This window comes from Plectropomus leopardus, chromosome 11 (genome assembly GCF_008729295.1).
Source record: "Plectropomus leopardus isolate mb chromosome 11, YSFRI_Pleo_2.0, whole genome shotgun sequence".
Lineage (NCBI taxonomy): Eukaryota > Metazoa > Chordata > Actinopteri > Perciformes > Serranidae > Plectropomus > Plectropomus leopardus.
In genome coordinates this window covers 32930388-32957699 of record NC_056473.1, presented here as the reverse complement: position 1 = coordinate 32957699, position 27312 = coordinate 32930388, and the positions used below count along the sequence as shown (strand labels likewise).

General features: G+C 39.3%; 1 protein-coding gene across 1 annotated transcript; it reads right to left on the bottom strand.

The window, feature by feature from the left end:
* Positions 1-351: 351 nt before the first annotated feature.
* LOC121950447 (C-Jun-amino-terminal kinase-interacting protein 1-like) lies at positions 352-21744 on the bottom strand. Its single transcript, XM_042496445.1, has 12 exons — positions 21614-21744; positions 13343-13418; positions 11435-11974; positions 9420-10004; positions 8021-8278; positions 6936-7011; positions 6679-6845; positions 6484-6587; positions 4717-4827; positions 4114-4184; positions 3136-3234; positions 352-1518 (listed from the first exon to the last, which is right to left on the bottom strand). The coding sequence occupies exons 1-12, from the start codon at positions 21683-21685 to the stop codon at positions 1446-1448; spliced, it is 2232 nt and encodes a 743-aa protein (XP_042352379.1). The 5' UTR covers positions 21686-21744; the 3' UTR covers positions 352-1445.
* Positions 21745-27312: the final 5568 nt, after the last annotated feature.

Below are 27312 nucleotides of genomic sequence, written 5' to 3'. Positions count from 1 at the left end.
CACAGCAACGGTTCTTGCATGAAATGTTAAACTTTTGTTGCTGTTTGGCCTTTTATATACAATGGCACTTTGGGGGCAGGAAAACGTTTCAAACCAGGTTCCAGAGTGTAATCTTTTGAAAACGTGACCTCTTCTGTCGCCATGTAAACTGGCAGCGCACGGATCCTGTGAGAATGATGATGTCATGGCCGCATTTCGCTCACGCACGTGGTGTTCCTCTGTGGTGTGTCATTACAAAGTTACACTGTCAACTACAGGCCTGGTATGCACACTACTGCGTTTCCGGTTGTTTTTGCAGATCCATGTACACGAGGATCGTTCTAACGGTATCATATGAATTTAGATTTAAAAAAAAAAAAATCATTTCCCTTTTTGGTGGGGCCGTTCTCATCTAAATGTGGCCTTAGACAGGTCAAATAGTAGCCCTGTCGCCACCAAAATTAGCGTGTGCATGTGGGTTTTTTAAACACAGTTAAACCAGCTGAATATAGGCTACAGACTGCTTTCCCATTGCAAGTAGAGCAGAGCTGTGTACACCACTCTGCAGCAGATAAATAAAGCTTTCTGTGCACGTGTATGGGTTGTTTTTTTTTTTTTTTGGGGACCATTTGATGTCACAGACGGGCAGGAGAACAGCTTAACAGTAGAAAGCACCACGGATAAAGATCTGTGAAAAATTTATAATGGTTACTTTCCATTTTGTATCTCTTGCTTATTACTCATCTTACTTTCAAACTCAGTGTAGACTAATTTAGATCGATGTTTGAGTGCCACTTAGGTGGAGACAGGCCGAGTGTTGCGTTCCCAGCAATGCCGATCGGAGTTGGGGCCGATAAATAGCTGTGAGTACTGCAGAGTCACTGGATCCTGCTGTGAATGCCGATCGTACACATTGTCATTGCATTAAACAGCCAGATGGTAGCGAGTGCTTGTAGGGTTTTTTGTACAGAGAGAAAGGGGGTTTTAATATCAAAATTTCCTTTTGATTAATTACCAAATCTGTCACTGATGAATAATAATTTGTTTCTACAGTAGCTGCATGTTCACAAATTACTGATATAAACATTCTGTCTTTAAATTAACTCCATAGTCCTGAAGGCTGTCTATATGGTCTTACATCCAATATCTATTTGTAGTTTAATGCAAGTGATTTTAGCCCATAAAGTGTATAAATATCCGATATCTGCATTGGAATTTGGGTAGTTTTATGATGTCCCCAGTGTATGGAACATCTCATGTGATCCTATTCATCCATAGAGGTATTTATATTGTGACATGGCTAAAGGAAGGAAAAGCTCGCTGTATCACTGGATGCAGGTAAGAAAAGAAATCCACCATGCAAGAACTCTGACAAAGATAAATCAGTGGTCCAGTTTGCTGTGTAAGACCAGGCTTACATGCACATAGTGAGTCTTCAGTACATAGAGTGGACGGGGAGAGAGGGGTTATTCAATGAAGATGTCTTCAGTGGGACAGGAGTAGCCAATGTGCTCCTTGTAATACTGCCGGAAGGCCCTCCTGAGGGACACCAGAGAGGACAGTTAGGAAATTACAGGACAACACAGACCATAAGACAGGGACACTCAACTTGCTTTGCTTGGGGGTCACTTTTGAAAAATGACAGGGGGCCAAGAGCCAGTCCTGGCAGCCTCACATATGTTTTTAAGACATTTATTGGATTTTAGAACGTTTTTAGGATTTTAGAACATTTCTCAGTTTGAAGACGTTTGTAGGATTTTAGGACATTTCTTGGATTTTGGGACGTTTCAAGGATTTCAGAATGTTTCTAGGATTTTAGGACATTAGGGGCTTAGCTAGGATCTCTGTCAGGGTTGCGGGGGATCCTACATCAGCATTTTCTTTGATAAACAAGCTCTATTTTGATGCTGTTTTATGCACTTTTGCACCTTATGTTACTAAAAGTACAACACAATTCCCAGTGTGAATTTTTATTGTGAATTAGAAAATTGTTTGGGGATACCGTCAGGTATATTCCTGGGGGTCCAATTTAGCCTGCGGACCGTGAAATGAGTTCAACTGCCATTAAGAAGCAGATGATAGACGATAGCAAATATCTGTTTATGCCGGCCTTACACTAATTGCAGATTTTTAAAGGAGAGTTTTTTTTGTTTGAGTTGTGTTCTTGCAGAAAAATAAAGAATCATTAATATGAAGTATTTCTTAAAGGGAGTTTGGTGTAATGTTTGCTACCAGGAGAACAATGGGAAATAGTATTTATAGTCTTACAAAATAGTAACCCTGCAACATCCTCAGTCTTGGCAAAGTCTTGCGTGTGACTAAAAACTCACACTGTCTTTGGATGTGAGAGGAAGTCAGACTTTGGTCTTTTTAAAAATAAAATCAAGAGCTTTTTACTGTATGGTAGGCATTAGTTGTCTTATCACCTACCACTCTGGTTTTAATGAGCCAAAGTCTGAGTATCTACAAAGGATGTGCAAAGTTTTATGTTGCTAGAAGCATAATAATATTTGCTTGTGGTTACTGATGTAAATAGCATCCCAACAAACAGAAAAATCAGAAAGTCAAATCAAGGATCCAGCAAAGACTGAAGTGAAAACCAGGACTTAAATACAAACTCGACTGATGAGGGGATGAAGTGCAGGTGGAGAAAAAGAGCAGAGAAGCTCAGGTGAGGAGAATAAGGTGATGAGGCAGAGAAACAGGCAGAGAGCTGATAGAGAGAAACTGAGGAGCAGAGAAGGACTAACGAGCTGATGCAGGACAGCTGTGACGATGGTAAACGAGGGAGAGGCAGCACAGGAACACAGGAGGAGAAAAACACAGAAAACTGAGACCCAAAAACCAAGAAAACCTAATAATCTTAATAATAAACCGAGCAAGTGAAAACAAAAACAGACTAACTGATGAAGGCAACTTAAATGAGTTTTTATAAAGACACTTAGTAAAGTCTTCCCAAAAGTATGATCAGGTGAAATCATGCTGCTGTGACGCTAAAATATGTTTCATAAAAAAGCTCAGGTAGCTTTAGTTGTACTTCAGTAATTACTTAATTTCCTCCACAGGTCCAGATATTCAACAGTAAAAGTCAGAAAACGTATATAAAACACACAACAGAATAAAATAGAGGATTGAAAACAACACTAAAGGTCTTACCCCACAGACTCTGCCAGAGGATGTAATGTTGTCTCTGACATCATCACATGACAGGCAAAGCGCTGTTGGTCAGGATGTTTGGTGATGAGCCCAAAATACCTGCAGGGCAAAAATCCGCATCATTCAGCTTACAGGTTTATTTACACATATTTGTCGGGACAAACCTGCTGTAGTAAACACAGCGCTAAGCCTAAAGGGACATATTCTTCCTCTTATCTGTAGTGCTGTCTATCAGTCTGGACTGTTCTGGTGTCAGTTCCTGAGTTTTGGAGAAATCACCACACCACAGAGATGTCTGCCTTCCCTCCGATGTTATTTAGCTAGATGTCAGTCAGGTCGTTGGTTGCCAAAAAAACATATTTGAAATACTCAACAACGTCCTTTTCCCAGAAGTTATGATCTGGTTACTTAAATTAAATTAATAAATTAATTAACTTAAATTAATCCACAGACCTTGTTGTGAACATGTTGATGCAGCTGTAACAACGTTTTTTGTAGATGTACTACTTTGAGTAATTTTTCTTTTACTTCAGCTCTTTTTTTATCACAAGTTTTATACCTCACTACATTTCAAGTCACATCTGTTAATGAGTAATAACAAAAGTCACATGAATCAGTCCTGATAAACACAGCCGTGGCCAGATCACGATTTAATCGCACCTAAAAAAAATTAAGCCAAACTCGACATCCAAGTACCATCCATTACCTTGGAGAGGAGACAGACATCTTTACAGTCAATATCTTCAACGCTCAGCTACTCAAACAAAAACAATGTAGACTGATAAACAGTGCTACAGTAAAGAAGAAATTTTATTTTTAATATATATTTTGCGCGAACCTTCTCTTTAAATTTCTGAGCTTCAGTTTGTCATTAAATTCAACGGCTCTTAACAGAATAAGAACACTTTAATATGAACATTTCTCACGAAAGTCTGGGAATTTATTAGATCAAATAATCCCTTAAGTAGTCCGACTCACTTGCTGTGTTTTGGATGACAGCCACAGAATGAGATGTTCTTCAGCTGGAAGAAATGGAAACACTGGTCCCCCTGACAGAGACAGAAACACGGTTTTAATAATTGAAATCTAGTATATAGTATATGAAACCTGAGCCAATTGGCTTAATTTCTTTCAAATACATATGAAGAAGGCAATGATCAACAACAAAAGAAACCCAAGAAATTAGTATGAAAAGTACAAGAAAATTACCGGATAATGAGATAATAAATAAATAAATAAATAAATAAAAACACTTGGAAAGGGTATTAAAAAAACATTTTCCTTAGCATTTTCTAAAAATTTTCTAAATCTACTAATTTGTTGCATTATTTTACCAAGTTGCTCATTGCCTTTTTTCCATGTTTTTGGAAGAAATTTAAGCCAATTTGCTCAGATTTTTGATTAGCTTGTTTTACATTTGACTGCCACAACACAGCACTAAAAAAAATTACAGCAAAGTCTCTTATTCCAAACATTACATTTAGGCTACCGGCTGCAGGTTTTCTATCAGCTGGATTTGAGGAAGTGTGACACAAGAAGGACGGAGGGCAAACAGATGTGTGGATACAGAAGTGCACGTACCCGATGAGCAGATTGACACTGGTCTTGGACGCTGATCTTCACACCTTTCACACTGACCTCCACCACACAGGGCGAAGGAGGCTGACCTGCTAACCGCCTGTTACACGCCACCTGTTAACACAAATCATTAGAAAATCAGTCAGAAACAAACCTTTGACAAAAATATTTCAGACTGGTCTGTAGTGTTTGGCAAGTCTTAGGCCACACTCGCACCAACACATTTTTCATTCCAAAATTGAATTTTAAAACAAAACTATCTCTGTACGTACACAAGTTTTAGCACCGTTTTAGAAATAATAATTTTAAAAAAGAAAATTGTGGTTTGTTTTAGTCGCTCTTTATAAGGAACACAAAGTTTGGGTGGTGGATGGATCCAACAAACCCCGGACTTTCATGTGGGAGTCCGGTGTTCAGCTCCCGTCTGAATGTGATGGGTTTTTTTGCATACACCTAACCGAACACGGGCCTTTATGGCATCCCGGCGTTGGCTGTCATGTTCTTTTGTTGCCTAAACATAACTATGTGCAGCGAAATCCCACCATGTGCTTATGTCGAAATCAAGTTTAAGTTTTTGATTTTGCGGCGACTAATCTCATTACAACTAAGACTGCAATTTTTACCACCAATATTGATACCATACATGTGAAAAAGAGAGAGGCGCTTCTGGTGTCCCTTTATTCCCTATGAATAAATGCTTTTAATGCCTTTCAAACCATCCCAAGTGCCTGGATCTTTTATACCACAGTGTTTTGGTCTTTTTATTGACACCATACACGTGAAGTTTGCAGTTATTTGCAGGCTTTACAACTTAGCAAGATTAATTATTCACCTTTTAAGAACCCCTACTTGTCTTCCAGTAACAAGCTACTGTACTCTCACCACAGGAGTCAGCACCGTTTTAATTAATATGTTTGTTTTTTTTTCACGAAGTGAGGTAACCTGCTGCAAAGTAAAAACAACACGTAAAACATGAGGTGAAAGGAGAGAACATGTGTCTTTACAAACTAAGCCTGGAGCTAAAGTGTGCTGTAATGGACTTAATAAGGATTTGGACTCAGTGAGGGATTTGGAGGAAACACTGTGATTAAAGCTGCAACAGGTACAGCTCTGCACTTGTGTAACACACTGGACTGGAGCCAGTTAAAGGGTCAGGTCAAACAAATCTCACATAACTCTAGTTTTATTTGTCTTGGCTTTGAGATTTCTGCTTCCACTCCAAAGAAACAGGTGTAGCTGGAGATAAAAGACATTTCACCCTGAAAATTTTCATATTGACCCACCTCAGTCCACCTGTCTACTTGTATTCTACAGACCAGAGATACTAAACTCGCTTTGCTTAGGCCACTTTTTAAATGTCAGGAGGCCAGGGGCCAGCAGTCCCATACATGTTCCTGTGATTTTAGGACATTTCTTGGGTTTTAGGACATTTCTCAGATTTTAGGATAACAGAGGCTTTGCTAGGACCTCTGTCGGGAGGTGCTAAGAATCCTCCACTAGCACTTTTTTTGATAAACAAGTTGTATTTTGCTGTTGTTTTTTGCACTCTGGCACCTTGTCTACTAAAAGTATAGACCATCAATACGCTGTAGGTTTCCTTCTGCATCTGCTGTTGATGTTACAGGATGTCAACAAATGCACATGGTGGGATTATGCTGCACACGGTTATGTTTAGGCAACAAAAACACATGATAAGTAAGGTAATATGTAGGCACAGAAGTAGTATGCAGTATGTGAAGAGGATGAGGACGTGTTAGTTGAACTGTGTACCTTCTGCATTGCAGCACAAAGCATGTCGTTGCCTTTGTGAATAGGCACCTGAACCGAACCCAGGAATCGCACCTGGAACTGCTCCACCCAGCCGTCTTTCTGGACTGCGAGAGGAAAGGAAAACAAAGAAACATCTTAGACTATGAAATGTTGATGATGCTGTTTTTATGTTCCAGTTTTTTTTTTGCAACATACCTTGGTTAATATCTCTGGCCACCTTGACAGCATAGAAGGCAGGAAAGATGCCGGTAGCTCCGGTCCTCATGTTGTAACCCTGACACCACAGGTCCTCAGACTGGTTCAGCATTAACACGGGGTCGTCTGTCTCCAGGTACAGCTCGTCTGCATGACGAGGAACAAACCTAAAAACGGGCATAAGAATCATACAGATTTCAGTCCAACGTGTTTACCTGGAAATGCCACATACTTTGTGTATATTCATATGTTTTGACCTGTAGGCAGCTCTGTGGCTCTGTTGTCTCTCCACTCCATCCAAAACACAGGAGAACATCCCAAAAGATCCAGCACCTGAACAAAACAGCACTGATGTTACACTTAAAATCACAAACTTAAAGTTTGTATTTTGTGTTGTATCACCAAGTGATGCAGTTTCAACTGACAGTAACTGAGGAATGGAGAGCCCGGATGGCCACCACCATAACGACTGAAAAGAAATCTTAGAGCCCCAATATGAAGGATTTTTAAATTAATAGAAAGAATACTCTGGTAAGTCTTGGCTGTATAAGCAGCATGAAAAAATATCTGACATTAGTGCACACCACTACTCCCAACCCTCCGCCCTGGGGACCTGTGAATGAATGGACTGCAAGCCACACATAGAGTAAACACCATAGGAAACAGGCTTGGATTTAAGACAATATTTGAAGAGGCCAAACCACAGAATTACAACTTCTGGGTCTGCAAAGTGATGCAACTGGGCCCTCGTTTTTAATATTTGATCCATTTGGTCCAATAATATTTTGAAAGTGAGAACAGAAGCTTAATTTAGCAAAGATACACACAGAGGTGATATATAAAGTAAATCTCCAACCTATACATCAGTCCTGCCAGGACTGTAACATGCATTTCTTGATATATGAAGAAATAAAGCGGTGATCCTCAACTTACGGCCCACAGCCCGAATGTGGCCGCACAAATATTTTATAATTCACAATAAAGTGATTCACACCAGGAATTATTTTTGTACTTTTAGTATACATAAGTGCACAAAACAGCATCAAAATAGAGCTTGTTTATCAAAAAAAGCGCACCCCCTGACAGAGGTCTTGGCTAACCCCCTAATGTCCTAAAATCCTAGAAACATGTTAAAATATCAGAAACATGTATGTGTCTGCAGCGACTGACCGCTGGCCTCCTGTCATTTTGCAAAAGTGGCCCCTAAGCAAAGCAAGTTGAGTATCCCTGCACTAAAGCAACTTTAATTATTTATCTTCACAGGACCAGAATTCGCAGGAGCATGAATATGAATTTACAAATTATTTTTGAGTTTAGCTTAATGTTGGGAGAAAATACAAACCAGTGGCGCTGTAATGACTGCTGTTATTGGGAAACAAGTTGAGAAACTTCTTGGTCCTCGAAGCTGCGGCCCTTTCTCCGTTGGACTCGTCTTCCTCTGAAGTTGTAGTTGACGTTACCTTGGACTGCTTGCAGATCCTCGCCACAACTTCCCTCCTCCTCTTCACCTCCTCCTCCCTCCTCCTCTTCAAATCCTCTTCCCTCCTCTTCCTCATCTCATCCTCCTCCTTTCTTCTCTTTTCTTCCTCTTTCCTCTTGTCTTGGGGCAAAAAACAAGGAAAAGTTGAATGACTAGCACCAAGAAACAAGACTCAAGACTATGCAAACAGATCAATCAGACAGTGGGGTCCCTTGACCTCTGACCTCGAGATATCTGAATGAAAATGGGTTCTGTTAGTACCTAAAACATGCACTTTTTTGCATGCAGCATAGATGTATTATTTTCGCCTATTGTGTTTGAATATTTCAGCATATCCAGGTCCCTAAAAAGTCTCAAAATTGCTGCCACCTACGAGCTGAGAATACAGGTGCATCTAATCAGACTGATGTTAGAGGGGAACTGCCTCGCCACAGCCACCAAAGCCCTATTTTGGAGTGTGTGAGTGTGTAACTTCAGCGCTGTTAAATGGATGGAAACTGACTGCAGATCAGCCAACATCGGTCAACACAAAAAGTCGTTTGATTCCCAATCAAGACAGTCTGGTAAGATTTGCTGTCCCTCGTTCATATGGACTTCAAAACTGTTTTGAAATGCAAAATAGTCAGCCTTTTTTCCACCTACTTATATGTAACATATATAATGGATATACAGCAGGGATACTCAACTTGTTTTGCTTAGGGGCCACTTTTGCAAAAGGACAGGAGGCCAGGGGCCAGTCGCAGCAGCCCTTTTTATGTTTCTAGGATTTTAGGACATTTCAGGGATTTTAGGATGTTTCTTGGATTTTAAGATGTTTCTCAAATTTTAGGGCATTTCTAGGATTTCTGGACATGTCTACGATTGTCTGACATTTCTAGGATTTTAGGACATTAGGGGCTCAACTTGGACCTCGGGGGGTGCAGGGGATCCTTGTTTAATGGACTCTGGCACCTTATGTATACCAAAAGTACAAAAATAATTCCTGGTGTGAATCACTTTATTTTTATTGTGAATTAGAAAATGTTTGGGGGGCCACCCAGCACCCTACTGGAGGCCAGATTTGAGCCACAGGCCATGATTTGAGGTTACTGCTGTGAGACCATACCTGGGACAAAGTTTTAGCCCCACTACTGGTAGGATTTTGGAAAAGGAAAACATCAAACAAGCTATCCTGCTTTTAGACTTCAGCCACTGTTGAATCATAGTACTGCATTTTGGCAGAGTTGAGCTCAGCCATGTTTAAATGAATCCGCATCGCTACCTTGCTTCTTTGCGTCTTCTTTCCTCTTCCTCTCCTCCTCATACTCTGGGTCTTCCTCCTCATTGGCTGACTGGTAGACCGTCTCTGCATCGCTGTCTTCATTGTGCTCGTTGTAACCGTGAAAGCAGTCCTTGAGGCTGACCAGCTCCAACTGAGCGTGTTCATCCACCACCAGAGTGTATTTAACAGAGTCATAATTCAACCCCGCTGTAGCCTCACTCTTTGGTACCGTCTGAGCAGCCGCACAGTCTCCCTGAGTGACAGAGTCGCTGCCATTCACCTTGGCGTTGTTGTCAACTTTTCCCCCCTCTGTATCCACATCTGACTTGGTACAGTCCATCTCTGCTTGTTTATTACTATCAAGGCATTGGGTCAGACCATTTTGGACGTTCACACAGGGAGTTGGATCTCCCTCCCCCTCTTCTTCGCTGATGTCAGGGTTGGTTCGGTGGGAGAGAGAGGGATGCAGGGGCCCTGGTGGGGGCCCCTCTGTGTCTGAGCTGAGGGACATCCTGTTTGACCCCCCCTCGCTGCTGGATCGAGAGAGGATAGGGGGGTTGTCCTGGGTCCTGTCATGGTTTTGGCCTGAAAATACAAAATATGAGAAGACGTCAGATATAAGGAGTAGAAAAGTGATTTTCTTCCCAAACTGCTTGTTTGGGAATAAAGGTATTCAAAAACGACTCCACGTTTTACATATTTAGAACTTCTTAATAGATTTGATTAGATTTGATGTGCCGTCCCTAAAAAAGTCATGGTGTAGCATGATACATGTATGTAAAAGAACAAACTTGTAGGCCTACTGTTTAGCAAATTACAACCAGAAATTTCCCCGTACTACTCAGAGGCCTTGTTCACAAAGCTCTTTAGTACTAATATTTGCTCCGTGTGACAAAATTCTTGGAAATTTCTTAGAATTTTGGCATTTTCAAAGAATTTTCCCCTAAAGTTAAGGTAAGACTAGATCTTCATAAAGATAAAACGTATTCACAAAGCATCGTAGCTCCTAAGGTGAAAAACTTTTAGGAACAAAAAGCAGGACTTTTAAGAGGCTTAAGAGTTTCTTCAGTGGAGGAAAAAATGGAATAAACATAACGCAGGAGAAAAATTCTCCAAACGCTGAATGACAGTTAGTTAATGAAAAGTCACAGGTGAGGTCGTGCAGGGATAATGTTTGTGGTCCATCTAATTTGAAATGCGTTCACTTCTATCACATCGAAGTGACGATATAATGCCAGAAACAATGGGATCACAACAAGATATTTGACAACTGGAAAAATGCATAATTGCAGCAGTGTGATCACACAAAAAGCGTTTTCACAGTCTGATGTTGTGACAAAGTTCATTTTGTTTCCACTTGTGTCAACACCACACAATGGTTTTCTTATGATGCAGATTAAAGTGAATATGTTGGGTGCTCTGAGATCAGAGATCAAATTAGCGATAATGTTAAGTCATTAATGAGGTTACCATGTATGTTTTCTTTTTGCTTGTTTTTTTACAAACTGCCATTTTGCTACTTATGACTGTTGTTTCATTGTTGTTGGATTAAGAGGATTACTGTCACCTTCAGAGCAAAAAACACTTAAACCACTGTACAGGTGAGTGCTGTGTTTATGGTGTAACTTTTTTGGATCTCTTTTTTTTAATTACACAGACAGGATTAGGAAAAAAGGTATTCTGCATCCTCAGCCTGGACTCTGTTGCAGAATGACTTTAAACTCAAGAAACTGGTGTCATGAAATGTTTTATCTAAAATGAAAAACTTAGAAGCAGATTATATAGTATGTCCATGTTTTAATGGGATTTTGTCTCCCTGTGTGTCTCTTGAAAAAAGATTCTGAATCTCAATAGGACTAACCTATTAAAATAAAGGTTAAATAAAATAATAACACAAAATAAAATAAAATAAAATAAAATAAAATAAATACAGTGTTAGATCTAAGACTACCCTCCCTTTGGAAAAATAAAAGTTGCAGCAGCCACCACCCTGCGCTCTACAGGTGGTTCGTTACCTTGGTCTTCGGTCTTGTTCTGGTTTCTCGGAGCTACCGGCGTGCGTGGAACCACGTTGGCTGTCAGATAAACTTCCTGGTTCGACAGTATGTTATTTGGTTTTCCTCTGTTGACCCCTTTACCACCTGCTTTTCCTTTCCCATCAGCCCCTCGGCTTTTCAGTCCGTTTGCTGGCCTCTGATGTCCGTTTCTCTCTTTGTCCTTCCCCTTGGACTCCTCACACAGTCGTCCTCCTCTTCTATCCTCCTTCCCCGCCGTCCCTCCATCCTTCCCTTTGACGTCCCCCAGGCTCCTCTCTCTCATCGCTGTCGCTCCTCTTCCTGCTCTCCTTTGAGTCCTCGGTGAGCTGGAGGACTGTGTGTGTGTGACTCCGGTAACCTGTCTTTCCCGAAGTCGGGCGCGTGTGTCTGCGGCGGCGGCCTGAGTGTTGCCTCTGCCGTTTACTCCATTGGCTGTGGGGGGTTTGGGGGCCGGGCGGCGCGTGTTGTGACGAACTTTGTCCTCCGCTTTGGGTTTGACATCCGGTGGTGTGAGATCCCCTTAATACACACACACACACACACACACACACACACACACACACACACACACACAAAAAAAAAACAAAGTATCAGATTATGTGTTAGGCAACCAGATGTATACAGAGGGATTATCAAAGTAAGTAAGCAGCTTGTCCTGAATAAATGACTATTGGAACAATCACATGGTTCATTTAAAAAAATTCAAGAACATTTTTGCCGAATTCTTGAGGATCTGTTGCGCCTCTTGTGCTGTCATGCGTGGACATCACTGTTGCAGCTGGTAAAGGTGGGCCTAATTTTTAATACTTTATACACTGCTGAGTAGCTTAAAGGGATAGTTCAAATTTCTTCGAGTGTGGTCATATGGAGTACTTATCCAGAGACAGTATATTACACAGCCGAATGATATCTACTTTATGTAATACACTGATTATGGATAAGTATGGTATTTAACTCCACTTTAAAAAATCTGAGCTATTCCTTAAACGTTTAATTTTCATGTCAAAATATGTTGATTATATTTATGTTGCATTAATGATTAAAATCTGAAAAGTAACTTGTATAGATAGTGTTTTTTCCCTTTATTTTCTCTTTTTTATTATTGTCATTTTTTAAAATTATTTATTAATTATTATTATAATTATTTATTTATTTATTTTATTTTATATACAAATTTTATTTTATTGTTTGTCAATTTGTTTTTAATCTGAGATGTCTTTGAAAATGTGGAGAGCACTGTGTTGTTAAGTTTTTTTAAAAAAATCAATAAAAATCTATTTTTTAAATAAAGAAATTTATCAGGGTTACATTTTATTCATGGGTACCCCTTTCTTTATTTTTACACAATTTATAATCTGTTCTGTCGGCTAATTAAATCCTTTCACTTAAAGCCAAAGGACAAAAAAAAAAAAAACCCTTCGAAAGTTTTCTGACTGTCACATTGGCACATTTTTGTTTGGCAGCAGTGCTGAATAAAATCCTGTCACTTTCATTTCTTTCTTGGCAGCGCACTCAGCAGTAAACCTGTGTAAGTCATCTCAGATGCAACAGCCTTTTCAATGGATAGATTAGCGAGTCAAATTTGTCCTGAGACTTTAGGGACTACATAATTTGTGTGTTTTAAATAATTATGATCCGGTTAATTCTGCTGACGGACATGCCTGTTTTTGTCCTATTCAGCTTCCTTTTTTCCATTTTCTCCTTCCTCCTCTTTCATCTTCCTCTTAAAAAAAGCCTGGCCCTGATCAACAAATTAGCAATTATATATGTGTATATATATATATATATATATATATATATATATATATATATATATATATATATATATATATATATATATATAAAAATAATGGTTTATGTTTTTTCATACTTATTTCATGTTCATACCTGTAATATGTGGGGAGGAGGAGCGGGAGTCCTTCCAGCTGTCTTTCTTGCCTAAAGAGTTATTGTTTATGGAGTCCTGGAGAGAGTTAATGAAACAAAGCAGTAGTGTAAGAGCAAAAACCACATTATTGAGTTATCTCACTCACACTCACACACACACACACGCACACGCACACACAACCTGAGGTGTTAAACCATAAAGCCCTGTCTGCTTACTGTATCTAACTGAGAGGATTATCAATAGCAAAACCGTTGCACACGGAGGAGCAGGGATCTGCCGCCTCCCCTCAGCTCCTGCAGGGTAAATGAGGTTCCTCCAGAATAATTCAGACTTTCTACAGTGACAAAAAGCAGAGACTAATAGAACTAGAGACTACAGATTTGTGCAAAAAGTTGAGTGATATTTTCCAGATGTTGATGCACAATTGCGAGATGATTGCGTTTCCACTGAGTGATGTTATTCGACTTCTCCTCTGGTGATAACACTCTAAGAAACATGGTGATGGATGTTCAAAACATTAGCAGGTTTATTTCTGTTGCAGCCACCGCACTAGCTGTCATTATCTCAAATCCAAAGGGACGTAGGTGTGTTATGCTAGCGATAATGGAAAGATGAGCCCCCATATGAGGGATTTCTGGGAGGTGATAGTCCACGATTTCACAGAGAAATTGTGGATTCAAAACTTCCGGATGATCCGCTCAACTTTCTCAGAGTTATGTGATGCAGTAACAGCTCTTGTAGCTCCTGCTGCATCATGAAGGAGCCAGTTTCTACTGACAAGCTCATAACCATAGCATCATGTGACCTAGAAAGCCAAAAAAGTGTTTCCATTGTAGTTTTGTGAAATATGGCTTTTTTGCATCACCTGAAATACCACCTCATGTAAGTGTAAAACCTTTTTTTGCGATAAATGAGTTTTTTCTTAACTCACGTGTTTCCATTAGGCTTATTTTAAATTCACAACTTGCAAGTTGAGGGTTAATGGAAACACGCCTTCTCTTGTGTTACATGTCATACTCATCATCCCTCTTTTGATTCTGCGATGCCAGCATGCTTTCTAAAGTCACCATGGAGCAGTAGGATGTTGCTGACATTTGGTTCTCTGTAAAAATGGAGGCGCAAAGAGGAGACTCCGCACCAGCTCTACAGTGTGATCTATCTATCTATCTATCTATCCATCTATCTATGCCAGTAAGAGGATTGACCATCTACCAGGAAGTGTGTGACAGTGCAGCTTCAACGTCACGGTAACCACGCAGAACGCTGACTCACTTACTGACATCCCATCATGCATCTGCTTTCCCTATTGCAGACCCCATTCTGTTACTATGGTTGCACAGTGTGCGTGCGTGTGTGTGTGTGTGTGTGTGTGTGTCAGAGAGAGGAAAAGAACCTGAGTGCGTCTCTCACTGTTAAGCACTTTCCTCTCTGATGACGCCGTCCTTCACACGGGAACGCTACATTTTCATTTCAATGTCCAGACAGAAATCTAATGAGCCAGTTTTATCAATAACAACAGTCATGAAGCCATTTATTATTTTCTGATGTTAGGAAATGACTGTGACACTGTAAGAATGCAGTTGGAGGAGTCTGAAGGGAAATATAATGGCCTGTTGGTTAATTAACCAGCTACAACTACTTCCTGCAAAGCTGTTTCCAAACCTCCACTGACCCATAAAACAAATGTTCATCCCAAAAGTCTCATGTCATCAGAAGATCAGACAGGTCTCACTCGGAGCACAGCATACACCTTTTTAGGCAGTAGTAGTTTTTGCATTTAGAGGCATTGATTGAACCTTGATTTGACCATTTTAGAGTTAATGGTAGTGTTGTATTGAATTAAACTGTGGGTCATTTCCTACGTACGTAAGTGTAAAAAAAAAAAAAAAAAAAAACGTATTTGCTTTGGTACAACTACATCTAAAGTACATTTCCATTAGAGTGACTGTTTTTATACATTTGTATTTGAAACTCAGAAAATTTGCATGATTTCTTTCTAAGACATGCAGAGAAGTTACAAGTTATGAGTTACAAGAAAATTACCTGAAATTTAGCAAAAAAAGATAAGAAAGGTTTTAAAAAAAGGTTAATAAAAAAAAGTACAAAATTACTTAATATATACATAAAATACTTAATAATAATTATTATTAATAATAGTATTAAAAGTAGTAGTAGTAGTAGTAGTCATAGTATCGTTATTGTAGTAGTTGTTAGTATTATAGTGGTTTTCTGGACAATTTTTCCTATTTTGTTTCATAAGTAGTAAAGACTAATTATTTCTCTCTCTTTATCCTTTTTTTTTAAATTCAGATCATTTTCTTGTCATGTTTTCTTAATTTCGTGCAATTTGTGAGACATCTCATTGTTTTTTTCAGTGCATTTTTAGGCATGTTTTCAAAAGAAATCAAACCAGTTTGCATGTGAAAAGTGTCTGAACGCAGCACAAAAAAACTGATGTTGTTCCAGGTTTCCAGGTTCCAGTATTGATTACTATTGGACAGTTAAGTCCACAGTTTGGTTGTATATTTTGAGAATTATAGTGTGCAAATATAGCTTTGATGGCTTGTCGTCACACACTGAGGAATACGAGCAGTCACGCTATGGATAAGTAATCTGTTGTTAATTCACTGCTGTTCGGTTGTGATTGAAGTTCATTTTATTGCCTCGTGCTTTCGCACTATAAGGAATCACCATTTCAGGCCGACAACGCAGTATGAATGACTTCTGAATTTAATTAAACTGAGACAGAGAGAAAGAGGATAATGAAGCATGATGATAAGAAGCTGTTAAAAGTAAGAACGAGATAAGAGAGAGTTCTCAAGTGTAGAGAAAGTGGAGGAAGAGGAAACACAAAAAGCCAGAGGTAAAACAGCACATTTGGCAGAAAAAATGTTCTTAATATATTTTTCTGCAAACCACACATCCATTACATTTGTATATTTCACACACTATGGCATCTGCTACTGAACGATGTTCAGGTTCCCTTTTACTTCTAACTGAGATATGATGATGTCATACGGTTAATTTTGGTTTAAATATTTATTTTCTGTCAGACACTGAACATGACAAATATACTGTAGAACAGGCATCACCAACTGATGGACCTATTCTACTATAATTCACAGAGGTAAAGTTACTAAAATGTCCTACCAGCAAAGGTCTGAACCTCATACCTTAAATATATCACGATTAATTGAACATTATACGTCAATTATGACTAATGAACGATTATTTTGCTTTTTGCTCTTTTTTTGTGGTTTGTTTTTTGTCTTCATAGTTCATTGACACAGTTTTACTTAGCCATGGTGTGTTGGAGTGTAATAAACATATAATTTATTATTATTTATTAAACTTTCCAGCATTATATAAAAATTAGAAGCTCCATCTGATAACAGGCCAACCTCTCCTGACTGCAAGACTCTGACTTCAACTTCTGTCAAAATTCTGTGCTATTAATCATTTTACTTAAGAATTAAAAACTTTTGAGTCGGCCTACTTCTCCTATAGCTGCCAACAGCCTGCCAACATTCCCAGTTAGAGAAAGGCTGAAAATAAGTTCATGTGCTTGTGGCCCCAGGCCCCCAAAAACATTACATCTGCCCCTGGTGATAATAATAAGAGCACAGCGGCTGGATGAGACACGGAGCGATGCGTCCTTGTTGTGTTTCTAAATAATTCATCCAAAGTCTGATTAAAGCTGAAACTAACACAAAGTAGTTTGTAGAAGTCTAAAGAAGTCACTTTCCACCTCTGCAAATTTGGCTGTTTCAGACACTTTGGTGCTTTCAGGAGAAGCTGCGCTCTGTTTGTCTGTCTCACTGCGCTGCTGTTAGACCATCAGCTGTTTGATCCGCGATAATGAAACGCTGTGGCTGTCAAACACTCAGCTGTTCTAGAGACAAAATCGAGCACTGCATTTGGTTCGCCGTGACGCTCTTCTTATTATCATTGGCTGTTCGCGTTTTCTGTCAAAACATGGCTGGAATGCGTTCTATCGACATTCTATCGGCTACGTCTCATATTTCATTCGAGAAAAAGTTATTTCGCAAATTAAATGCTGTTAGCATTAAAACCCATCTTCTTTGTAGCTTCCATGCTCTTTCAACTTAATGACCTCGAAGCACAAGAACACAACAAAATCTGAAGAACGTTTTCCAACTCAGAAAATACGACCTTCAAACATCACATGAATGCAGCATTTATCTGACGGGGCAGTGGGGTTACACTGACAAAAACAACTGCAGTTTACAGTGTACACTGCACAAACAACCTTTCACAGGTCTTAAAGTCATCGCCTAGTTATCAAAACAAAAAGAAGGATTCTTTTCGGCTAACAGGTTGAAAAAAAAAAGGTTTAACTCTAACATATACAAATCTGCATTAAGCCCTGTTCAGAAACCAGACTCCACCTCAAAGTGAATTTAAAATGACTGGTAGACAGACATAACAGATCAATGTGGCTGCCTGTGATGCTGAATCAACGGCCTCCTCTCTCGCTCTGTTAACAGCAGTAAAGACTGTGGAGGCAGCCGGTCGCCCGCAGGCTACAGAATGCTGCTTTATTTATTATTAGATTACTTATTTCAAAGTGGTTCCCTTCCCGGGCCTCAGCCGTGTGCTCCATCAGCTGGAGCAGCCTCCTCTTCCTCATCCTCATCCTCACCACATGCCTCAAAATCCAACATGCACACTGGAGGGATGAGGGAAAGGGCATGTGTCAAAAAGCATCACGCTGCACTGTAATGCACGTCAAATTCACATTCTCTTTTTCACCGTGTCTGCTCATTGTGTGTCCACAGGGTTGGAATTTTCCACAGCAAAGCAAAGTCAGTGTCAACGTTCATATCTCAGATTTCAGCACATTAATGCACCGCCGCGGAAACGTGCCTGCTTTGTACAGCTGCTTTACCACATGGAGATAAGAGATAACTTTGACAAGACTAAAGATGGTGAATTATCTCACAAATTGACATTTCATGTTTGTTTAATCAATAATAAAGGTCACTTAAATGTGATCAGCGACAATTTACTAACAGCTGTGATGCTCAACTTACAGCCCGCAGGCAAAATCTGGCCCCCGATAGGGTGCCAGGTGGCCCTCCAACAAATTTCTAATTCACAAAAAAATAAATTGATTCACATTGGGAAATGTTTTTTGATTTTGTTATACATATGGTGCCTCAGTGCATAAATTAGCATCAAAATAGAGCTTGTTTATTAAAAAAGTGCCAGGGAGGATCCCCCACACCCCTAACAGAAGGCCTAGCTAAGCCCATAATGTCTTAGAAATGTCCTAAAATCCTAGAAACGTCCTAAAATCCAAGAAACATCCTTAAATCCTAGAAATGTCCTCAATCCCAGAAATGTGCCCAAAATCCACCAAACGTCCCAAAATCCTAAAAATGTCCTAAAACTCAACAAATGTCCTAAAATCATATAAAAATTCTAAACTCCTAAAAGAAGTCCTAAAATCCTTGAAACGTCCCAAAATCCTAGAATTGTACTAACATCCAAAAAATGACCTAAAATTTAAGAAATTTCCTTAAATCCTAAAAAAGTTCTAAAATCTGAGAAATGTCCAAAAATTCTAAAAAAAAAAAAAAAAAAAAAAAACATCCTAAACATCCTGAAATTCTAGAAAACATCCTAAAATCCACAAAATGTCCTAAAATCCTAAAAACATCCCCCGATGCTGGAAATGATTAAAAATCACACAGTGAAGCGACATGTTGCTGCCATCGTTGGCTCTGTGTGAAAATGCAATGGAGTCGTAAAGAGGGGACTTCGTAACGGCCCAAAAGTGATGTCGGCGCTCTGATAATCTGGCGACCTGTCCTGCGAATATTAACGGGATAAGATTAAATGTCAAAGACTCCATCTCTGTCACTGCCAGGCCGATGGCCAAGAGCTTATTTGAAACTGCCCGCATTAATTTTAGAGCTGACAGTGGATGGGTGATGGTGGTGCTGGAGTGGGTGTGGATGAGAGGCCTAATTTGGAAAATGTTGTCCCCCTGTCCATAATTTCTAACGGCTAGCCTGCTGAGAGACGTTGATTTGTTATTAATGCTGGTGGGACTGTTTGCACACACTGTACGTCTTAATAACACGTGTGTTCAACATCAAAACAACACACAGCACACTCAACAGCTCGAAGTCTCCTCCCTCACACACACACTAATTTTAGAACTCACTATTAGCTGATTAATTGACTACACACACACACACACACACACACACAGAGTCAGGGCTTACAGTCGTATACTATGTTAAGTGGTAGTGAGTGTTGTTAGTCTAATCCAGCTCCTGTCGTGAGTCCAGCTGGCCAACAGGACGGACTGGTGAGGACACAGATTACAGCAGCCAATCACTCACCACCATACAGCCGGTTTGATTAATAGATGCAACGTGCTGTGGAGTGATGACACGATCAATATCACACTGGCTGTTCATGAACTGCTTCCAGTAAACATTTGATTGTTTGTTTTTTCATTACCATGAGTAACATTACGTAACGTACACCTTACAGTAGAAAACATTATATTTGGACATTATCTGCTTCTGTTCAGGATAAACTACTAATCAATGTCAGTGTCTATTTTTGGTGAAAATTAATGTTTCAGTACAAGAATATTAGCGATAGCTAAAACCTGTATCAGGGATACTTAACTTGCTTTGCTTGGGGGCCAATTTTGCAAAATGACAAGAGACCAGGGGCCAGTCGCAGCAGCCGCATACATGTTTCTAGGATATTAGGACATTTTTAGGATTGGAGTACATTTCTAAGATTTAGGGAAATTTCAAGGATTTTAGAATGTTTTTAGGATTTCAGGACATTTTGAGGATTTAAGGGTTTTTAGGATGCTTCTAGGATTTTGGGATGTTTCTAGGATTTTGTGACAATTCAAGGATTTTATGAAATTTTGAGGATTTTCTAGGATTTTGTGACATTTTGAGGATTTTAGGATATTTCTAGGATTTGGGGACATTTCTAGGATTTCAGGATGTTTCTAGGATTTTATGACAATTGGAGGATTTAAGGACATTTCTAGGATTTTAGGAAGTTTCTTCAATTTTAGAACGTTTCTAGGAATTTAGGACATTAGGGGCTTAGATAAGACCTGTCGGGGGGTGCAGGGGATCCTCCACTGGCACTTTTTTTATTAACAAGCTCTATTTTGTCTCCATTTTATGCACTCTGGCATCTTATGTACACTAAAAGTACAAAAACAATTCCCACTGTGAATCACTTGATTTTCTTTGTGACTTAGAAAATGGTTGGGGGCCCATATTTGGCCTGTAGGCCATAAGTTGAGTATCTATATGATATTTCTATTGCATTTTTATATGGGCCTTAACAGTCAAAGGCAGTCAGTGATTTTATCTGATGATGGAATTAAGGATCCTCCTCTGGATGTTGATGCTGAAGGGAAACCCAGGTCAGGCTGAACCGCCTGCTCTGATCTGACACAGTAAACAGGATGCAACTCACTTAAAGGGATATACAAGCAGAGTGAGTGAGTGCTACTCACGACTGCTGGCTCTCTCCAGAGATCCCTCATTACTGAACACTGCCCGAGGAGCAAAGGCCGGCCACTTCACCACCAGCTAGACGTGTTTTTGTAGAAATAATCCTCTTTTGACTTTGTAACAACCTCCTCTTACTGTGCTAGAAGATACTGCTACTGTACAGCTGACCCATTTGAGATACACTTGTATAGATTTCACAAGATGGCAGAGCAGCTTGGAAGCTCGTGTTCGAGCAGCAATATCAGGGTCAATCCTCACGGCAGCCAGTGTGCCCTGTCAAAGTGTCCTTGGGCAAGTCACAACCCCGAAGTGCTCACCTGCTGTGGGCCTGTTACCTGATATATTGACTTATGAATAATGATTTTCTAAATATAGTCTCGCCATCGCCACAGATATGCAAAACAGGAGCCTGTTTACTCAAACACAGCGACATAGAGCTACAGCTGAACCATTTTTTAGAGCTGACCCACTGCCAGCACACGCGCGCACACACACACACAAACACACGCGCGCGCGTGCGCGCACACACACACACACACGACACCATACACAAACAGATACACAACTACTGCTGTCTCATTCTGAAGACAGCATCCTCCCTGGAAACACACACACAAACACACACACACATCTATTCAGCTTGATGCTGCTGCTGCCTCATTCATTCACACACACACACACACACGTACACACACACACGCACACTCTAACAAAAACAGCGGACCCTCCCAGCTTCCCTACCTGGGTGCCGGCTTGTGGCAGCTGTGGGAACAGAGCCAAGGTGGTCGGTCTCTTTGGTCGATATTTATCCATGACAGCGCAGGTTGATCCCCCTCTTGACAGGCGACAGCTTCCTCCCTCCCTCCTCCTCCTCTTCCTCCTCCTCCTCCTCTTCTCCCCTTTTTTATTAAGCCAGCGTAGACGCTCCTCAGCTCCGACAAGGCCTCCCCCACCCTCCTCTACCTCCCTCTCTTCCCCTTCTTCCTCCTCGGTCTCGTCAGCATCGATCAGATCCAGCCTCTGAGCACGCCCCCTCCACTCCCTACTCGCCACATCATTGGCTGGCCGCGGAGTCGCATCATCATCATCACCATCATCTTCCTGGCAGGAGCAGAGTGGAGCAGAGAGGAGAGGAGAGGGAGACAGACAGAGAGAGGAGGGAAGAGAGGGAGAGAGGTCGGGCGGTGTTGAGTAGAGATGGGATTGACAAGAGAGGAGAAAGCAGGGAGGAGGAGAGACGGAGGAGCAGAGAGGAGAAGAGAGAAGGGGAGGAGGAAGTCAGGGCCAACCAATCAGAGCAAGGCATGACATCATCAGTTTATCTGGTGTTTTCAGTGAGTTAAGGCTAATAAACACTGTGAGTGTGTCTGCGTTGTGTGTGTGCGAGTGTGTGTAACCCAGTCAGTTAGGATTAACTCGGCTCGACATCGGTTTCCTTGTGCTGTGATAACACGCCTTTTACAAGCCATTTAACCCTTTGAAACTTGATACATTTGTTTGATTTCTTTCAAAAACATAGGGGGAAAAAGGTCATGAACAACTTGGCGAGAGAAATTGCAAGAAATTTGTAAAAGGTGATAAAGAAAATTACCCTAAAATTAGTTTTAAAAGAGGGGGAGAATGATTAGTAAATTATCAAAAAAAATAGGGAAAATGTTGTCAGGTCAATGCAATTTTATTTATAAAGCCCATTATTACAAATCACAATTTGCCTTAAAGGGCTTTACAGCATACGGCATCCCTCTGTACTTAGACCACACTGACTAAGTAAAAAAAAAAAAAAATTAATATTTTGTGCACTTTTAGGGTGATTTTCCAGTTTGTTTTTGTTTTTTTTCACTTTTTTGCTTATTTCAACTGTTTACTAATATCTTGGTAATTTTTGGGCCATGTGTTGAGTTGCTTACTGCCTTCCTCCCATGTATTTGAAAAAAATCAAAGCAAACTGCTCAGGTTTCATGACGCCACTATATTTTTAGATGAAAAAAAAACAACAACACAAAAATCACAGGCTCGGATATGTCAATTATTTCCAGCAACATCAATTGTGCCACCTGGTGGAAATAGCGTGTTTTATCTCCATATGCCAAGTAAGGTTGAAAAATAAGGTTGTCAGGTGGAAAATAGTAAAAATTACAAATTCCGAGACAAAGGTCCATAATGACAGAAATAATACAATGCATGTTTTTATGCTTTGATGTCTGGGATCAAAAATTGTAGTTTAAATGGGTTTTATTCATAGACTTATTGTTGGAGCTGATTAAAGAAAAACACACAACACTGCCCCACATTTATGCCATAAATTATTATTTTAAAATTATTTTTAAAAAATTAAAATTATTATTAAAAAACACCTAAGAATAAAGAGCGCGTGAAATGCAGCAAAAGTCCCCCAAAGTTTATAAAAAAAGGAGTAAAACAGAAACAGAATTTCGTGTGAAGATGTTAGCTAATGTTTGGGGAGCAAACATTAGCTTATTTAGCTTATTTAGCTTGTAGACTGAACAGGTAAATTTCCAGCACTCATGGTGACCCACCTTTCTGTGTGAAGAATTAGGTGACTTTTTTTAGGTGACTCCTTTCTCTGTTCTGTCGATGATTTAGTTTTTGGTGCTCCCGCTTCTTCATTTCGGGGCTAACAGGCTAAACTTTACCGATCTTCTGTTAGCATGAACCGGGCTGCGCGAGCGTTGGAGGCGGGACTGAACCATTTCATGAAAACAGGGGGGGCAAAATACAGGGGCTCTCTGAATGTTTATTTTTTGGAAATACACAAGAAAAGAATAAGAAAGCCTTAGGCAAGGTAATAATATTGTAGAAAAAAAAGAAAATTATTAGTTAGGATTATTTAAAATTTTTCTATATTAAAAAAACTTTTAAAGGCTGTTTGGCACATTTTATTTCACATTCTTTTTTTTAATTATTATTTTGGCTATGTTGCTGTATATGGCATATATTTTGTCAAGACTGCATTGTTGTTGTTTTTTAACCATCTCTCATTTTTGTAAACAACGCCTTAAGGGAGTTTCCTCAAATTTGGCACAAACGTCCACTTGGTTTCAAGACTGAACTGATTATAATGGTTGAAGCTCAAAGGTCAAGGTCACGATGACCTCATACAACATTGTTTTGGCCATGACTCAAGAACCTTTTCAAAATAGTTATCTAAATCGACTAATTTCGTGCAATTCATGGAACATGTTTTACCAAGTTGCTCATTGCCTCATTGCTTTTTCCCGTTTATGAAGGCAATCGCACCAATTTGCTCAGGTTTCGAGGGGTTAAATACTTAGGATGACCATCAGCGGACAGCACAAGAAAAGTGATGTCGCTCAAGGTTTTTTATTTGTTAAATTTTATTTTCCATCAGGTTAAATTTGCAGCAATATAACAATATATATAATATATATAATTATCAAACCAAAGTTACTTTTTGGAAAAATGAGTCGAGGCTGTGGTTAATTTTCCCATATTCACACATTCATTTCAATATATGAATGTGTTATTAGGGAACTCAATAATGTAGCACAACTTATGACTTTTTAGTGACTTCTTGCTGGTTGCTCTACTTGCTTTTATGCTCTTATTTTTTTAATAACTTTAAAATATGCTTTTATTTTGGATGTTTTTGTCTATTTTTCTTATCCTATATTTTTTTTCTTGTAGCACTTTGAGATTTCTTCCAAACGTAAGGTGCATTAAAAATTAAAATCTATATTATTCACAAAAAAAAAACACACCATGAACTCCAAGTTCAATCACAATTCCTTCAGCAATTTTAATGAAAATAAACTCTTTTTGTACAATACAAAACAAATAAATATCCGCGGAGCCGGCAGCTGTCGGACAGATCCCCGGGCTGCAGAGCGTCAGACTGTCGTCGGTTGGAATGTACAACAAATCACGAGCATCTGATCAGGGCTCGTGCTGTGTTCAGAGACGGTGGGAACTGTGAGCTTTACAGTCTGACCCAGTTTGACCTTCGGAGGCTGAACTGGGAGCTCCACTGGTTGATCCTTTTTTCAGCTCCCACTTCACACCAACAGCTCGGCACGTGCACAGGCTGTTTCTTATATCTCATCGTCCCTCTTTGGGGAAACTTTGACCCATCCAGGCAGCACTGAGGGGGTTTCACAAAGTCAAACTGCTACTTTGGCTTCTCACTGAATCAACGGTTCAAGCTGTAAAAAGTCCAAAATTTAAGTTGAACCAAAGCGGCGAGGATGACACAAACACACTGATTGTCTCTTTGAAAAACCTTTGGATCTTGTAAAGAAATCCACAAAAAAAAGATGTTTTTCCTCCAGAAATAAACTGACCTAATTGCTTTGATTACATTTGTGAAAGTCAGTGGGAAAACCTTTTTTTTTTTTTGGAAAAAGTACAAATTTATTATTGTCTATTCTCAAGTTTCTGACAGGGTGGAAACATTTTGGTTAGTCCACCTACAGATAACATTTTAAGAGCATTTTTGTGACGTTTCAACAGCTTATGAGTTCAACTTCAACTATTCAAATGTTTTGCTTTCTCTGTAGATGTTTCTATAGCACATACGTGACAATTCCTGAAAATACCAGAATATTTTCAGAGTAATTTTGTTGAACTAATTTAATCAGTTTTATTCAGTTAAGCTAATTTTGTTAATTAAATTTAGTTAAAATAATTATTAAATCTATGCTATTTAATTCTTAACTAAAAAGCTGTTGAAATGTCACAATGGTAAAATTCAGGCGATATTTTGTCCGTTAAATAAACTACAAATGTTTAATGCAATGAATTGTGAACATGTATTGCCTCTGAAATTAGTTTTTGAGTCCCAGAGGTTAAACTGGCAGTTCAGTTAAAGTTATTGCTGAAACAATTTGTCAATTAATTAACTAAAAAAACATTGATGAATAATCAATATCATTTTGGTAATTTAAATTCAAACAAAAAAATGCCAACAAAGTTGTTGGATGTCAGGATTTACAGCTTCTCTCGTTTTTGTATGACGGTAATCTGAATCTTTGTTGTCTGGACTGTGTGACACAACAGCGTTTAACCCTTTAAAACCCGAGCAAAGCTTTCAAAAACATAGGAAGAAGGCAATGAGCAACGCCAGCAGAAATGACCCCAAAATTAGGAAAATATTACAAATTTACTTGAAAATTAGTTTGAATAAAAAAAGAAAATGAAAAATGAAAAAACGAAAAATTATGAGAATTATAAAAGTAGTTTTCCCATAGATTTCTTCTTTTTTTTCCTGAGACACATTTAAGCTTTTTAAAACAATTTCCAAAATCAATGAATTTCTTGCAATTTGTGAAATATTTATCAAGTTGCGCATTACCTTTTTTCCATGTTTTTGTAAAAAAAAAATTTTTAAAAATCGACCCAATTTGCTCGAGGTTCAAAAGCAGCACAATAACAGTAATGTCACTCCAGGTTTCTTAAAGACAGCCTGAAAATATTTTTGGGACATTTTACAAATAGATTATCATCCATAAATTCTCCTCCAAAACCCAGCAGCTTAATATTTTTAAAAAATAATCTTCAGTTGTATTAAATTCACAACAAACTGTTGAATCTTCTGCCCTCTGATGGACGCTTTCTGTAAGACACATCCGGGCAGAAACAAGGTGCACGTCTTTGTGAAACCCCCTTCATCAGACCATTAGTGAAGCAGACGAGTTATGGTTTTACATATTTTATATACAAACTCTGATAAATATATGGGGAGAACAACACGCCAGTTTTGTCTCTACATTCATTCCACACAAGCAGCATTTTCAAATTGCGGAGGGATAAAAGCTGTTCATACAGAAAGTCTCAAGTGGACTTTTTTTTTATAAATTGTTTTAATTGCTATTCCTTCAAAGCGGTGTGACCCTCCAACACACACACGGGGAATTTATCATTTAGGGACTGTAAAAATGTTCCCTTTCACTAGTCGACATTATCACTGCTGCTAGCAAAAATATCAGATATTTTCCAAAACATTCACATTGGAAATGTACATATTAACATGTAGAGCTTCATTCATTTTTAGTGTTTTTTTTGTTGTTTGTTTTTAACATTGTGAAATCAGGAGAACATCCTGAGAGAAAATCATCAGGGACACCGAAACAGAAAAACCTCAGCCTGGCATCAACGAGAGCGTTCTCCGTCAGTTTTCCCGCCCGAATATAAAGAGTAGCTCCTAAAGCAGGACCCAAAATGTCCAAAACTGTACACTGAAGGGAGCTACGACATAAAGTGAAGTTGAATATATTTCACTGAAGGTTAGTAAATCTGTCTGAAGCTGTAGCCGCGTTCCTGCATGTCTGTTAACAGCAGGGGTCGACAGACTATCAGCCTGGCAGGTTATCGGGGCCGATATTTGGCATTTCGCTGACTATCTGTATCGGCATTTTATTTTAACGATCGTCAATAAAATTTATTAAAAAGTGCAAAGAAAGTGT

Excerpts from the sequence above, each read along its gene's own strand:
- LOC121950447 (XM_042496445.1), bottom strand. The coding sequence starts at position 21,685 with ATGGATAAATATCGACCAAAGAGACCGACCACCTTGGCTCTGTTCCCA. Across the intron at positions 6,588-6,678 it reads GGCCAGAGATATTAACCAAG|TCCAGAAAGACGGCTGGGTG; the intron begins GTATGTTGCAAA and ends TTCCTCTCGCAG. Across the intron at positions 4,828-6,483 it reads TTTGTGCTGCAATGCAGAAG|GTGGCGTGTAACAGGCGGTT; the intron begins GTACACAGTTCA and ends TTGTGTTAACAG.